The 14,623-nt window shown below is 42.0% G+C and overlaps 1 protein-coding gene across 2 annotated transcripts in view; it reads left to right on the top strand.

Moving 5' to 3' along the window:
• The window catches only part of LOC132392874 (islet cell autoantigen 1-like protein), a 145,754-nt gene that overhangs the window by 27,274 nt on the left and 103,857 nt on the right, over nucleotides 1–14,623 (top strand). For both annotated transcript variants that reach the window (XM_059967381.1, XM_059967382.1), the window contains exon 4: nucleotides 2,114–2,282. In XM_059967381.1, coding sequence (XP_059823364.1) covers nucleotides 2,114–2,282 — 169 coding nt within the window. The remainder of the gene's footprint in view (nucleotides 1–2,113; nucleotides 2,283–14,623) is intronic.

Genomic DNA, 14,623 nt, shown 5'->3' with positions numbered 1-14,623 from the left:
TGAGAATGGCTGAGTAGGCTTGGCTTCTTCTTACTGTCCCCCTCACAGCTACCTAGTGGAGGTAGGGAAGATGAATGGGCCTGAATCTTATCATTGTGCATTCATGCTGGGAAAGAGTGCAGAGAAGAATATGCAGGGGAGTTTAGAAAGCTGGGACTTCAAGGACTGAGTTATGGAGAAAGATTGAGCAGATTGGGAATTTTTTCTCATTGTGGCATAGGAGAATGAGGGGGGGATCTTATAGAAGGGTATACAATTTGGGTGGCACAGAACATTGCAGTTAACGTAACACTTTGCAGCACCAGCAACTCAGGTTCAATTCCTGCCACTCTCCGTAAGGAGTTTGTACGTTCTTCCCATGACTGTGTGAGATTTTCGCAGGTGTTCCAGTTTCCTCCCATGTTCCAAAAATGTACGGGTTAGTAGGTTAATGGGTGTCATTGGGCAGCGTGAGCTCGTTGGGCCAGAAGGGCCTGTTACTGTGCTGTAAATCAAACTTAGTAAATAAATAAAGGGCTGAAATACGGTGAAAGTCCAGCCTTTTTCCCAGGGTTGTGGAATCAAGAACCAGAGGGCATAGGTTTAAGATGAGAGGGGAGAGATTTAGTAGTAATCTGAGGGGCAACTTTTTCATACAGAGGATGGTTAATTATGTGAAACGAACTGCCAGAGGAAGTGCTAGAGGTGGGTACATGAACAACATTTAAAGGTACTTTGGCATGTGCGTGAATAGGAAAGGTTTAAAGGGATATGGGCCAATCATGGGCAAATGGATGATCTTAGATGGGAATCTTGGTCAGCATGGTCCATTTGGGCCAAAGGGCCTGTTTCCTTGTTGTATAACTGTATGATCCTATAACCACCCTACAATTCTTGTTGTGACTAAGTACTATCTCCACAAGGATATAGCAGTAGCCATTTATGTCAATGTTGAAATGCACAGCATTTCAGGGATAGATAAATACAAGTTCAAGTACATTTTCTGCTCATATTCATGCTCCTATCTACAATAATCTCAGTTCCTTTCAGGGCTTGGCTTGCTCAGCCTGTAGTGTTACTGTTTAGAGATTCTTGAATAAATGATAAAGCTCCCCCCTCCCTACTCTAAGCACATTCTGTGTCCTTGTGTCCTTCAGTGGAGCTCAACATGGTGGAGTGTTGATTCATTAACTGAGGGAGGAGGAGAGTAGTAACCAGAAAGGATTTCCTTACCCCAATTTGAATTGAAGCTGGAGGGTCTGAAGAGATCAGAGGCAGTGTTGAGGACTCCAAGAACAGGCCCTTCAGCCCACCATGTCTGTGACAAACGTGATGGCGAATTAAACTCAATCACTTTTGACTGTACACGACCCATACCTCTCCATTCCCCACATATTGAACGTGTCTATCCAACTGTCGCTTAACGCCAATATCAAATCTGCTTCCATCACTACCCTGGTAACTACTTTTCTCTGTCTTAAAAAAGTTGGCCCGCACATTACCTTTAAACTTTCTCCCTCTCAACTTAAATGCATGTCCATCAAACCACAAGATACAGGAGCAGAATTGGGCCATTTGGCCCATGGAGTCTTCTCCGCAGTTCCATCAAGGCAGATTCATTATCTCTGTCAAATCCATTCTCCTGCTTTTCCCTGTAACCCTTGAAACCCTTACTAATCAAGAACCTATCTTGGCTTTAAATATACCTAATGATATGGCCTCCACAGCCATCTGCAGCAATGAATTCCACAGATTCATCACTCTCTGGCTAATAAATTCCTCTCCATCTCAGTTCGAAAGGATGTCATGCAGATGGTGAGGAACCTAAATAGTTTTAAATTGAAATCCCTGAATTAATCTGTTCGGGGAACTGTATCAAAAAGATAAGTGACAGCTGATTTTTCCAGACACTGGTTTGAAGACTGCAGCTGGACAAGTGTCCAGCAAGTATAATACATATATAAATGCAGAGATAGAGTGATAATTTAGATAGTGATGACTTCAGAGTTAGTTTGTTGTGCAGCTGTCCAGAGTGTGTGAAAATGAAGTAGGGCACAGAGGGATATCTTGGGGCCAACATGTGTTTTTACTTAGTTTGTCATTTAGTGAGGACTTTGGCTGTTATTTTCACCAGGCATTCTGGGGAGATGTTTAACCGGTATGTTCTCGAGAATGACAAATCGGTGGTGAGTCAGATGCAGAAGAAGTACTGGAAGACAAAGCAGGCACTCATCAAAGCAACGGGAAAGAAAGAAGATGAGCATCTGGTAGCTTCGGATGCAGATTTAGATGCGAAGCTAGAGGTAGGTGTCCAAACCTGACCACCCTCATCCTTGGATCTGAGTAAAATGTAATTGCATGATGTATAATTTCCATAATGTGAATGGTGTGGATATTCTTAAGAACACTACGGTGAACAAAAATTAATTTCATGTTTATCACTAGTAGGAAAAATGTGATAAAGGATGCAAACACAATGTATTGCATTTTAGTATTTTGTAAAGATTTAATGGTACCATTATGTTCACAAAGTCTAGAGACAATACTGATCTGATTGTGTTGTATCAGCAATGACCATAGACTGTGAAAGACAAAGTAAATGCTGCTCTGTACTGAATGAAAAGAAGCTGCTGGAGGTGTCCATAAGATCATAAATCATAGGATCATAATTAGGCCATTCGGTCCATCAAGTTTGCTCTGCCATCCATCATGGCTGATTTATTATCCCTCTCAACCCTATTCTGCCTCCTTCCTGTAATGGAGTAAGGCATTAATTTAGATTTGCAGTGTTGTACAGCAAAGAAAGAGCCCCTTTGGTCTAACTTCTTCAAACTGACCATGATGCTCATCTAAGCTGATCCATTTGCCTGCATTAGGCTCATATCTCTGTTTTGAACAGCAGCCAGTTGGAGATCTGAAGTGTGAGAAGACATAGCTCACTCAGATTTGCAGAATGAATACATAAGGCATCGACTTGCAGCAGTTTGGTGTTCTGAGCAGCGGCCAATCAGCAATTGGGATTGATTTGCAAGAACAAATTAAAATAAGGCAGAGGCAAGCAGAATGGACAGTGAGGATTTTGGGGTGCTAGCTCTTCTAGATTTCAGTGAGGAGAGGCTTCAGTCAGAGAAAGTGAAAAGCTTTTTTTCACGCAGTTTATTTCTTGTTCTTCCTTCTTTATATTTGTACAGTTAGAACAGTAGGGATGCCAGGCATGATAGTTGAATGCTCCTCTTGCGGGACGTGGGAAAGCAGAGAGACCTCCAGTGTCTCTTGATGACTGTACTTGCGAGAAGTGCATCCAGCTGCAGCTTCTAACATTCTGTGTTAAGGAATTGGAGCAAGAATTGGATGAACTCTGGATCATTTGGGAGGCCGAGTGGGAGATAGATAGGACATACAGAGAGGTAGTTCCACCCAAGGTACAGGACACAAGAAAATGGGTGACAGTCATGAAGGAGAAAGGAGTTAAACAACCAGTGCAGAGTACCCTTGTGGCCATCCCCCTCAACAACAGATAGACCACTTTGGATATTGTTGTGGGGAGGTGATGTCCTATCTGACGAAAGTCATGGTGCTCCTGTGTGTGACTCTGTGACTCAGAGGAAAGGGGGAGAAGAGGTGAGCCGTGGGGATAGGGGATTCGTTTGTTAGAGAAACGGAAAGTAGGTTCTGTGGACAAGAACGGGATTCCCAGATGATATTTTGCTTCCCGGGTGCCAGGGTCCAGGACATCTCAGACAGAGTCCTCGGCATTCTTAATTGGGAGGGTGAGCAGCCAGAAGTTGTGGTCCATGCAGGTACCAATGATATAGGTAGACAGAGTGACAAGGTTCTGCAAAGTGAGTTCAGGGAGTTAGGTGTCAAATTAAAGGACCAGGACCTCCAGGGTTGTCACCTCAGGATTGCTACCCATGCCATGTGCTTGTGAGGCCAGAAATAGGAAGATTGTACAATTTAACACGTGGCCATGGAGTTGGTCTTTACAGTATTTTTATTCAGAAGAAAAAACAAGATTTACGGAGTGCAACACATAGATACATCTCAACATAAATTGTGTACATTCATATATTGTAATAAAATTGATCAAAATGTTATAGTATATCACATAAAGGTATACCACTGTAATCAAAAATTTAAATATAGGTCATACATCATAAAAGAAATTTTTTATATTAAAAAAAAGTCAACCTCCTACCAACTACCAATGAAAAAAGCTGATGGATGATAATGGATAATTAGAAAAAAAAACATATTTGCTTAAGAAGAGAAGATAGAAATATACATGAAAGCCTGTGCACTGTTAAACTTTATAAATTGGAAAAGTAATTCAGGAAAGGTCTCCAGATATTATAAAAAGATTGTTTCAAATTTAAGACTGAGCAGCGGATCTTCACTAAATTTAAATAAGACATAATATCACATAGCCATTGAAGATGTGTAGCAGGGGTAGACTCCTTCCATTTAAGCAAGATTGCTATCCTTGCTAAAAGAGAGGTAAAAACTAAAACCTGTCGGTTAGGAGTATTTAAAGTTATATCTTCATTTGCAATAATACCAAACAAGGCAGTAAGGGAATGTAGGTCAAATTGGACCCTAAAAAGTTGTGAGAAGGTAAGAAATACTTCCCGCCAAAACTTTTCAATTTTAGGGCAAAACCAAAACATATGAATTAAAGAAGCATCAGCAGAGTTGCATTTATTACAAAGTGGAGAAACATTCGGATAAAAACTGGAGTTGGTGTAGGAGGCAGGGCTTGAAATTTTTGGGTCATTGAACTCCACCAAGGAAGATGGAGCCTTTGCTGAAGAGACCTCAAACAAAGATAGGAATCAAAAGATTGAACATGGTGCGACTAATATTCTGAGCTGCATATATTTCAATGCAAGAAGAATCATAGGAAAGGCAAATAAGTTCAGGGCATGGATCAACACCTGAAATTACAATATTGTAGCCATTAGTGAGACTTGATTGCAGGAGGAGCAGGACTGGCAACTCAATTTTCTGGGTTCCATTATTTTAGATGCAACAGAGTGAGAGGGATTAAAAGAGGAGGGGTGGCGGTACTAATCAGTGAAATTGTCATGGCAGCGCTCAGTCAGGACAGATTGCGGAACTTGTCTAGTGAGGCATTACGGGTGGAACAGAGGAATAGGGAAGGTATGACCACATTAATGGTGCTATACTACAGATTACCCAACAGTCTGCGGAATTTAAAGGAATAAATTTGTAGAGAGTGTTGCAAGAAAAATAAGATTGATATTGTAGGTGAATCTTAACTTTCCACAGCTTGACTGGGATTCCCATACTGTAAAAGAACTAGATAGGATAGACTTTGTAAAATGTGTTCAGGAAAGTTTCCTTAATCAGTACTTAGAAATCTCATTGAGGGAATGTACAATACCTGATATGCTATGGGGGAATGATACAGGGCAGGTGGCAGAAGTTTGTGTGGGGGAACACTTTACATCTAGTGATCATAATGTTATTAGTTTCAAAGTAAATATGGAAAAAAAAGGTCTGGTCCTTGGGTTTTGATTCTAAATTGGTAAAAGTCCAAATCTGACGGTATCAGAAAGGATATGGCAAGTGTGGATTGACAAAGGTGTATTTGGTAAGTGGAAGGCCTTCAAAAGTAAAATTTTGAGATTACAAGGCTTAGATGTGCCTGTCAGAATACAATGTAAATGTAGCAGTGTTATAGGAATCACCTGTTGTAATAAGTGGGGCACAGAAAATCTGTATTTACCAATAAGTAACTTGTATTTTCTCAACTAAAAGGCACGTGGATTCACAAATTAGCTACCTGTATGCACCCCATTAGAAGCCCTGACCCTCCTTGAACTGTCAATGAAGAGAAACAGTATTACCTGGGAAAGGAGTCTACACTGGCCAGGTGTTCCTCAAGGTCCTGATCCCCACGTGTCTGTGAGGTCCTCCTTATCGGCGATGGTTGATATCTAGTTGCTGGAGAGTTATTGTCCCTGTGTATTTGGAGCTCCTGACTCTTGACCACAGTTATAGTATTAATTTACTCCACTTTCAGTTCTCCCTGTTTCATTTCCTCTGTCCTTCCTTGCCCCTTGATAGCGTGGCAGGGAGGCTCTCGGGGTGGGTCCTCTGCCCTCATTTCTCCAGGCAGTTGTCTGACTTTTAATAAACATCACCTTCCCATTTGAGGTCTTTGTATCTCCTTTTCCCAAGCTCTACTCATTTTCCTCAGTATGTGTAGGGTCAGAAGGATCCAACATTCCCAGTGACTTTTTAGATTCATCGCTACAGTGAGATACCAGTATCCTCAACTGCCTACTTGAGGTGTCTGGTCCTAAATGGTCCTGATCTGATGCTGTTCCATAAACCCCTTGGAGCATCATCCATAAATGGGATGCAAATGCAGTGGGAGGATGTTCACCTCTCCTCTGGTAACATTCGGCTAGTGCGCCTGCACAGTCCGTCCCCTCTGTTAACACCTATGACAGTCAATACTGTGTTCTTTAATTCCTCACTTGTTCCCCTACCATGTCATTGTATATCTGGCAAAGCTGAGTGTATATTTGGATGAAAACACATTATACTCAATTTCCTTTCCTTGGAGTCATCTAGGTCATGTATTACTCTCTGATGACTAGTTGCTTGGAAAAGCTCACGAGGATAGTCTCCGAGCACATATGTCCCAATATCCTAAGAAATATCTCTAAGCTGCTGTACCCTGAGTGGTGTGGTGTATGTTATATTCTGATTTTGATTTCCTCCCCCTGGTTCCACCTTCTCTGATAAGTAACTAAGTAGCACCGGCTCCTGTGGTAGGGTGTCAGTGGGAGTTCCTCAGGAAATGGTGCTCTGTAATTATCGTGTCCATATCTAGTAGCTTCATCTACTAAATCATGCCAATCAATATCTCCATATTCACCTTCCTCCCCTTTTTTCAGATCCAAAAGCACGTATTATTCCTTGCTGTGCAGCAACTTGGTCCTGTAGCTTTTGAATCTGTTTTAAACACTTTGCATGATCCCAGTGTTACTCTTTCTTTGCTGATTTCTGAATCACATTCACAGCTGTCTTTAAATCGCTGCACTGTTTCCTTAATCCTTTCACTTCATCCTTCACTACTTTGGCTGCTTCCTCTTATTTACTTCTTTAGTAATTTATCAGACTTCAACTGGAACTGGTTCATATGAATCAAGTCCATACCTCTCTGACCCTGTAAATCAGTAACCCTTTCTCTAAAGGTTTCTATCTCCTTTTGGAGCCATTTGTGTTCTCTTAACCTCTCTCACTTACCTTCTGCTTTATGCCAACATTTGTTTTCCTTATCTAATGAATGCCATTCTGCCTTGGCATTTTGTCCTAATTCTATCAAATCCTCAATTAAATAGACAACTGCTACTGGATTTTGTAATTGTTTAACTTCCTGCCCAATAGCTTCCCTTGGGCGATTTTCCAAAGGGTTTCCCCTAGCAGTTTTCCCTTCACAGCCAGAGTGACTGACTAACTCCTCATATTGCGTCCACTTCCCCAACACATATTTCTGGAGCTATGCCCTCCAATTAAAACAATACAAGTCCTTCGGATGTGCAGTATTTCCTGAACTCTTCATCAGAATGAGGTTTATTATCACCAGTATGTGTTATGAAATTTGTTAACTTAACATTGTTAACATCCTGCGTCAGTAACCATTAACTACCCAGCCCCAGATCTCTCTCTACCTTACCCACGTAGTCTGACTCGAGTCTCCTGCTGAATGAAGAGATTTACCCTTGATCCCCCAACAGGGACGCCAATTCTGTTATGGGAGTCACCCCTTGTAATAACTGAGGCACAGAGAATCTGCATTTACCAATAAGTAACTTTTATTTCACAACTAAAAAGCACATGGGTTCACAAATTAACTACCTGTGTACACCCCACTAGAATCCCTGACCCTCCATGAGCAGTCAATGAAGAGAAAAGGCAGTACCTGGGAAAGGAGTCTACACTGGCCAGGTGTTCCTCGTGGTCCTCATTGCCACGTGTCCATGAGGCCCTCCTTATTGGTGATGGTTGGTCTTTAGTTGTTGGAGAGATATTGCACCTGTGTATTTGGAGCTCCTGATTTTTATATTGTTCCTCATCAGTTGAAGTGGTGAATCTCCATCCCATTGTCTCAAGGTCACCTCGTTACTGGTTCTAGTCAAGAGCTACAAACAACATTGTTTCATGGGTCTAGCCACCACAGCCTTGTGTTATTGTGTCTTTCAACTCTGACTGGTCCAAACCAGTTAAATGAGGCAACCCAGCATAGTTTTAGTGAGATTACAGATAGCTTCTTTGATAGGTCGGTCATTTTACATAATAAGTAGCTACTCATCGGAGAATGGTCTCAGGTTTACCAGACCATTACCTGAAGCTCCTTGTGTCCACATTCAATTGCTCTCATTAGATTACCCAGAGCAAGAATCAGTTCAGAGTCCACAAAAGGGGGCAGGGGGAACAAAGACAATCGGTTTGTCTGCTTCCCCTGTCCTTGATTCATGAAATCCACAAATTGTAGACTTTTTTTGTGTGGTCAACAACAGGTTTAGGGAACCTTGGCTTTCAAGAGATATTGAGGTGCTGGTAAAGAAAAAAGGTGTATAGCAGGTAGGAACAAATGAATTACTTATGGAGTGTAAGAAATGCAGGCTGTGCTGGCACTGTGGGGGCATAGATGTTTACAGGGGTGACAAATTGGCTGTCTTGCATCTTGAGTCACAGGGACATAAGTAGACCAAGTTCTGACTGGTAGGCTTTGAAGCTTTTTGACGATGGTGTTTTTGATCATGAAGCCCACCCCTGAGAGTCTGTTCTCGTTGCTGCTTCTGCCTGAACAGAAGAGAGTGTAGCTTGCACTATGCTCTATCAAAGATCCTTGATCTGCAAAACATACTTCGCTTATAGCAGTGACGTCAATGTCCAGCCAAGCTAGTTATCATGCCACAAGTGCTAAGCATCTTTGGGGTCGGTCACCTTCTGTAGAGTCCTGCAATGTGTGTACGTTCCAGCATGCAATTTTGAGATGTGTTGACTTCTTTGTTTTATTTTTCCATTTTCTTACCACTTGAGTGAGATGCCTGTTGGCCGTGGTGAACTATCCAGGCGGTGGTGAGGCAAGCTTTTTTTTTGGACCACCTTTTCTAGGACCATCTCCATTCGGAGCAAGTGGTGCTATCCCTGAAGAGGCTGCTTGGTCACTCAGAGGGCTGCCGAATGCTGCTGTTCCCTCAGGTCAGCAGTCAGGCCGCCTATGCAGAGTCTGAGCCGCCCACATGCAGAGTTGAGACTGCAACTTCCAGCATCATCTACCATCCTGTCGTTTCATGCCATCTCCATCACTGTAGGACTTTTCTTTCCACCTGCACTGCTTAGGTTTATAGTGAAGATCGATGCACACAGACCGATTCCACTCTTTAGGTTGAGGGACGTTCTACAATGGCACAGTGAGCTGCAACGACTGCGGTGACCGCAAGGCTGTAGGTTGAGTATTGGGAGTTCTCCCAATATTGAGTATTCTAGACAGGTGACGTAACGAAGGATTGCTAATTTTGTTCCACTGTTTAAGAAAGGCTCTAAAAATAAACCAGAAGTTATAGGCCAGTGAGCTTGACATCAATAGTCGGAGAGTTATTGCAAAGTATTTGGATAGACAGGGACTGATTAGTCAGAGTCAACATGACTTTATGCATGGTAGGTCATTTCTAACCAATTTGAGGAAGTTATGAGGAAAGTTGATGAAGGCAAGGCAGTGGATGTTGTCTACATGGACTTTAGCAAGGTAGTTGACAAGGTCCCTCATGGGAGGTTGGTCAAGAAGGTTCATCTGCTTAATGTTCATGATGAGGTACGTAGTATATTGGATTAGACACTGTCTTTGCAGGAAAAGCCAGTGAGTGCTAGTAGATGGTTGCCTCTCTGACTGGAGGCCTGTAACTAGTGGAGTGCTGCAGGGATCGGTGCTCGGTCCATTGTTCTTTGTCATCTATATCAATGATCTGGATGATAATGTGGTTAACTGGATAACAAATTTGCGATGACACCAAGATGGGGCTGTAGTGGATAGGGAGCAAGACAGTCAGAGCTTGCAGTGGGATCTGGACAAGCTAGAAAAACATGCTGAAAAGTAGCAAATGGAATTTAATGCAGAAAAGTGCAAGGTGTTGCACTTTGGTAGGACCAACCAGGGTAGGTCTTGTACAGTGAATGGTCTAGCACTTAGGAGTGCTGTAGAACAAAGGGATTTTGTAATACACGTCCATAATTCATTGAAAGTGGTATACAAGTATATAGTTTCATAAAGAAAACTTTTGGCACATTTGCCTTCATAAAACAAAGTATTGCGTACAGAAGATGGGATGTTATGTTAAGTTGCATAACACATTGGAGAGGCCAAGTTTGGAGTATTGTTTTGGTCACTTAACTACAGGAAAGATGTAAATAGGTTGCAAGAATACTGAGAATGTTTTTAAGGATGTTGCTGGGACCAGAGGACCTGAGTTGTAAGGAAAGATTGAATATGTTAGGATTTTATTCCTTGGAATGTAGAAGATTGAGGGGAGATAGAGGTATACAAAATTATGAGAGGTACAGATAGAGTAAATGCAAGTAGGCTTTTTCCACTGAGGTTGGGTGGGATTACAGCTAGAGGCCTTTGATTAAGGGTGAAAGATGAAAAGTGTAAGGGGAATATGAGTGGAAACTTTTTCACTTGGGGTCAATGCAAAGCAAGCTGTCAGCACAACTGATACATACAAGCTCAATTTCAAAGTTTCAGAGAAATTTGGATAGGTACATGGATGTTAAGGGTATGGAGGGCTATGGTTTCAGTGCAGGTTGATGGGAGTAGGCCATTTAAATGGTTTGGCATGGACTAGAAAGACCAAAGGGCCTGCTTCTGTGCTGTACTTTTCGATGACTCTGTCTCTAAACCTCTCTGTATATGAACCTTGGCCTTTTTAAATATTTCAATTGTAGCTGCCTCTAGCACATGCCCCGGCAGCTCATTTCAAGGTCCATGTAGACTATGTCTACTACCCTGTCCTCGTTAATCTTGCATGTCATCTCTTCAAAGAATTCCCACACACAAAACCATGCTGATTATCCCTAATCCTGACCCAGATCTGGGCCGTACCTTCCAAATATCCGGACCTGACTTGCACTACCTTACTATCCCTTTTCTATTTTCTGATTATGATTTATAATTTAAATTTTTTAAAGTTATATTTACTTTGAATTGTACTCCAGGGAGCACGAAGTGCAGAATCAAGTATCGCTGTGATGATTGTATGCATCAATTTTTTGGTGACAGTAAAGTAAAAGTATAATCAGTACTTGCTTTCCAAATGCAGATAGATCCTGTCTCTTAGTCCCTTGTAGTAACTTTCCCATCTCTAGTGTTAGCATCACTGGCCCATAGTTCCCTGACTTGTCCTTGTGGCCCTTCTTAAATAAATGTACAATATTAACTGTGTTCCAGTTTTCAGTACCTGACCCATAGTTAACAAAGCTACAGATGTCTTTTAATTTTTTGCTTTGGCTTGGAATACCTTTTGTAAACAAATCAAAATCTGTCTATAAAGGTCTTACATGGAGTTCCAGCTGATGGGATGCTTTTCAATCTCTCTATCCACTTCATGAGCAGAATTCAATTACAAGAAAAATAATAACTTGCATTTCTGTTGGACTTTGCAATCCTCTGAGCTTTAGTGAGGATGCTGTCTTGCAGGCTTCCATAGATAACAATGTGATAATGTGTTTTCTGTGGGCTCAAGCCAGATTGAGTTAACATTGCACGAAATATGGTTGAGCAGTTATTAAAGAACAAACTTAATTTTCAAACTCTTGGACTGTTTTAATGCTTATAGCCTTGAAAGAGGCTGAGTGACTTAAATAATACAGAACATGCCATTTGACCTAACTCATTGATGCCTGCTAAGGGTCTTTCCGGTTCTTATTGCATTTGCCTGCATTTGGTCCATATCTCTCCAAAAGCTTTCCTGTCTATGAGCCTGTCTAAATGTAATTGTGCCTGTCTCTACCATTTCATCCGGCAGCTCATTCCATACACCCAACACCATTTATGTTAAAACTTTTCCTTCACAGATTTCTCTTGAGTCTGTCCCCTCACAATTCTTAGAAAGCAGTGTCATAGGATCAGAAAATGTAGAATCCTTGTGGATAGAGTTTAGGGACTGCAAAGGTAAAAATACTCTGATCGGAGTTGTATACAGGCCTCCAAACAGTAGCCATGATGTGGATATAAATTACAACAGGAGCATGTCAAAAGGGCAATGTTACGATAGTCAAAGGGAATTTCAATATGCTGGTAGATTGGGAAAATCAGGTTGGTGCTGGATCCCAAGTGTGAGAATTTGCAGAATGCCCACAAGATGACTTTTTAGAGTAGCTTATGGTTGAGTCCACCAGGCGATCAGCTGTTCTAGATTGGGTGTTGTTCAAATTCAATGGTTGAATGACAGAAAAATGTTAGAACCCCAAAGCCCCCCTTCCCTCCTCCCTCGAGCAAGCAGCAGCAAAGCACCAACCTCCCCCTCTCCCACCCATTTCAGCAAAGAAGCACCAGCACCCCCACCAACCAAGAAATAGCAAAGCACCCAAAGATACCATGAACAGCAGTCAACAAAAACTATCTTTTACCTGACAGTTCAACATGCCAGAGGCTCTCTCTCTCACTAGCAAGGGTCAGAGAGATGTTACCCATTTCACAGCAAAAGGGGAAACTAACAGTCACTGCTAGGATTGTACAGTCTGCTGTGTTGCTTTTTATTCCAAGATTCTCCAACTTGAAAATCGACAGCAAACTTTGCGCAATATTGAGGGAGAGGGAAAAGGTGGGGTGGGGGGAAAAGCAATTGTTGGACTACAGAGACCTTTGTTCAAACATCCGCTGCAGCAAAATTCTGATGTTCCTCCTCCCACAACGCCTCAATTGGTAACACCGGCCTGGAATCTGTCATGGACAGGGCCACGCAGGGTTGCACCTTGGAGGTGCCATCTTCCAAGCAAAGCCTGGAGAAGGTCGGCAAAAGGCTGGCCGGTGAGCTTCAGGAGTGAGAACTCATCTGCCATAAAAAAAACCCCACAGTTTGAGTTCCATTGCACTCAGGGACCTCGATAGAACTCCAGCCACCTTGAAAAGAAAAAAAAAGGTTCATTAAAGAGAGGAATTTAAGCTGTTTCCACAGATGAGCTCGAAGAAGCAGCCACTTGGCGCCATCTTAACTCCGCTTAACTACCTGCTTATTGAAACTTTCTGCACCCTCACTAGCTTAATTACATCCTTCATATAGTATTGCAGCCAGAATGGCTCACAGTACACGGTGCAGTCCAAGTCCCCATCTCCTGTGGCTCCACACACACATGACCCCAATGATCCTTAAGGGGACCCATTCTCTCCCTTGTTATCCTTCTCTTAATATACTAATAAAGTCTCTTCGGATTCTTGAGCATCACAGAAAACACTGGAGAAGCACAGTGGATCAAGCAGCATCTTTGGAGGGAAATGGGCATTCTGAGTTTTAGGTTGTCTTTCATCTGGGCTGAGATTAAGTGTTTCTTAGGATTCTCCTTTATCTTCCAAAGATACCTTGTTCCTTGTTTTTTTGCCATCCTGATTTCCTTCATCCTGTATACTTCCCAAGGGATTCTCTTGATCCCAGCTGCCTATACCTGATATTTTTCCTGACCAGAGCTTCGGTAAGCCTAGTTAACCTTGCAGGACTGACATTAAGAAAATGGGAAAAGAAGTGGCAGATTGAATACAATGTAGGAATGTGTACGGTCATGTACTTTGATAGAAGAAATGAAGGCATAGTGTATTCTCCAAACATGGAGAACAGTTCAGAAATCAGAGGTACAAAGGAAGTTGGGAGTACCTGTGCAGGATTCCCTGAAGGTTAACTTTGAGGTTGGCTCAGTGGTAAGGAATGCAAATACAACGTTAGCATTCATTTCGAGAGGGCTAGAATAGAAAAGCAAGAATATAATGCTGAGGGTTTATAAGGCTAGACCATACTTGGAGCATTGTGGGCAGTTTTGAAGAAAGGGATGTGCTACCATTATATAGGGTTTTTGGAATCCATTACCACAGACAGTGTGGAGGTCAAATCACTTTTTTCACAGGTTTTGAATGCTTCTTTTTGTCTTTGTGCCTTTTGACTAGTCGAGTTTATTGTGATGTCCATAATTACAGTGAGGGACAATGAAAAACTTGCTGGTAGCAATATCTTAGTCATGTAGCTACAAGCAAAGAACAGAATATAAATGTATGTAATACTCTATGATACAATTTTTAAAACCTGTGCAAAAATTAGACCTCAATGCAAAATAAACAGATACATTTGAAGGCAAGTCCATGGTGGTGCAGATAATATGAAAGGTAATAGGAAACTGGGTAATAACTACTCCCAGTTGTTATGCTGAGCACTGAGTATGTTTGGAAGTTCGGTTGGTGAAGGCTTTGCTTGACTGTAACTTCTCCACTTAGTGAAACAGCCTGACCAGCATCTGTGTTTAGTGACCACTTGGAGAGCTCACAGGAGGACAACCACTGGCTGTGGGGCCCATATTTTGGCAATATTCAATTCTTTCCCAATAGGAGGGGAGAAGATCG

This window comes from Hypanus sabinus, chromosome 4 (genome assembly GCF_030144855.1).
Source record: "Hypanus sabinus isolate sHypSab1 chromosome 4, sHypSab1.hap1, whole genome shotgun sequence".
Lineage (NCBI taxonomy): Eukaryota > Metazoa > Chordata > Chondrichthyes > Myliobatiformes > Dasyatidae > Hypanus > Hypanus sabinus.
The sequence above is the reverse complement of the archived record's forward strand: the minus strand, read 5'-3'. Positions and strand labels throughout refer to the sequence as shown.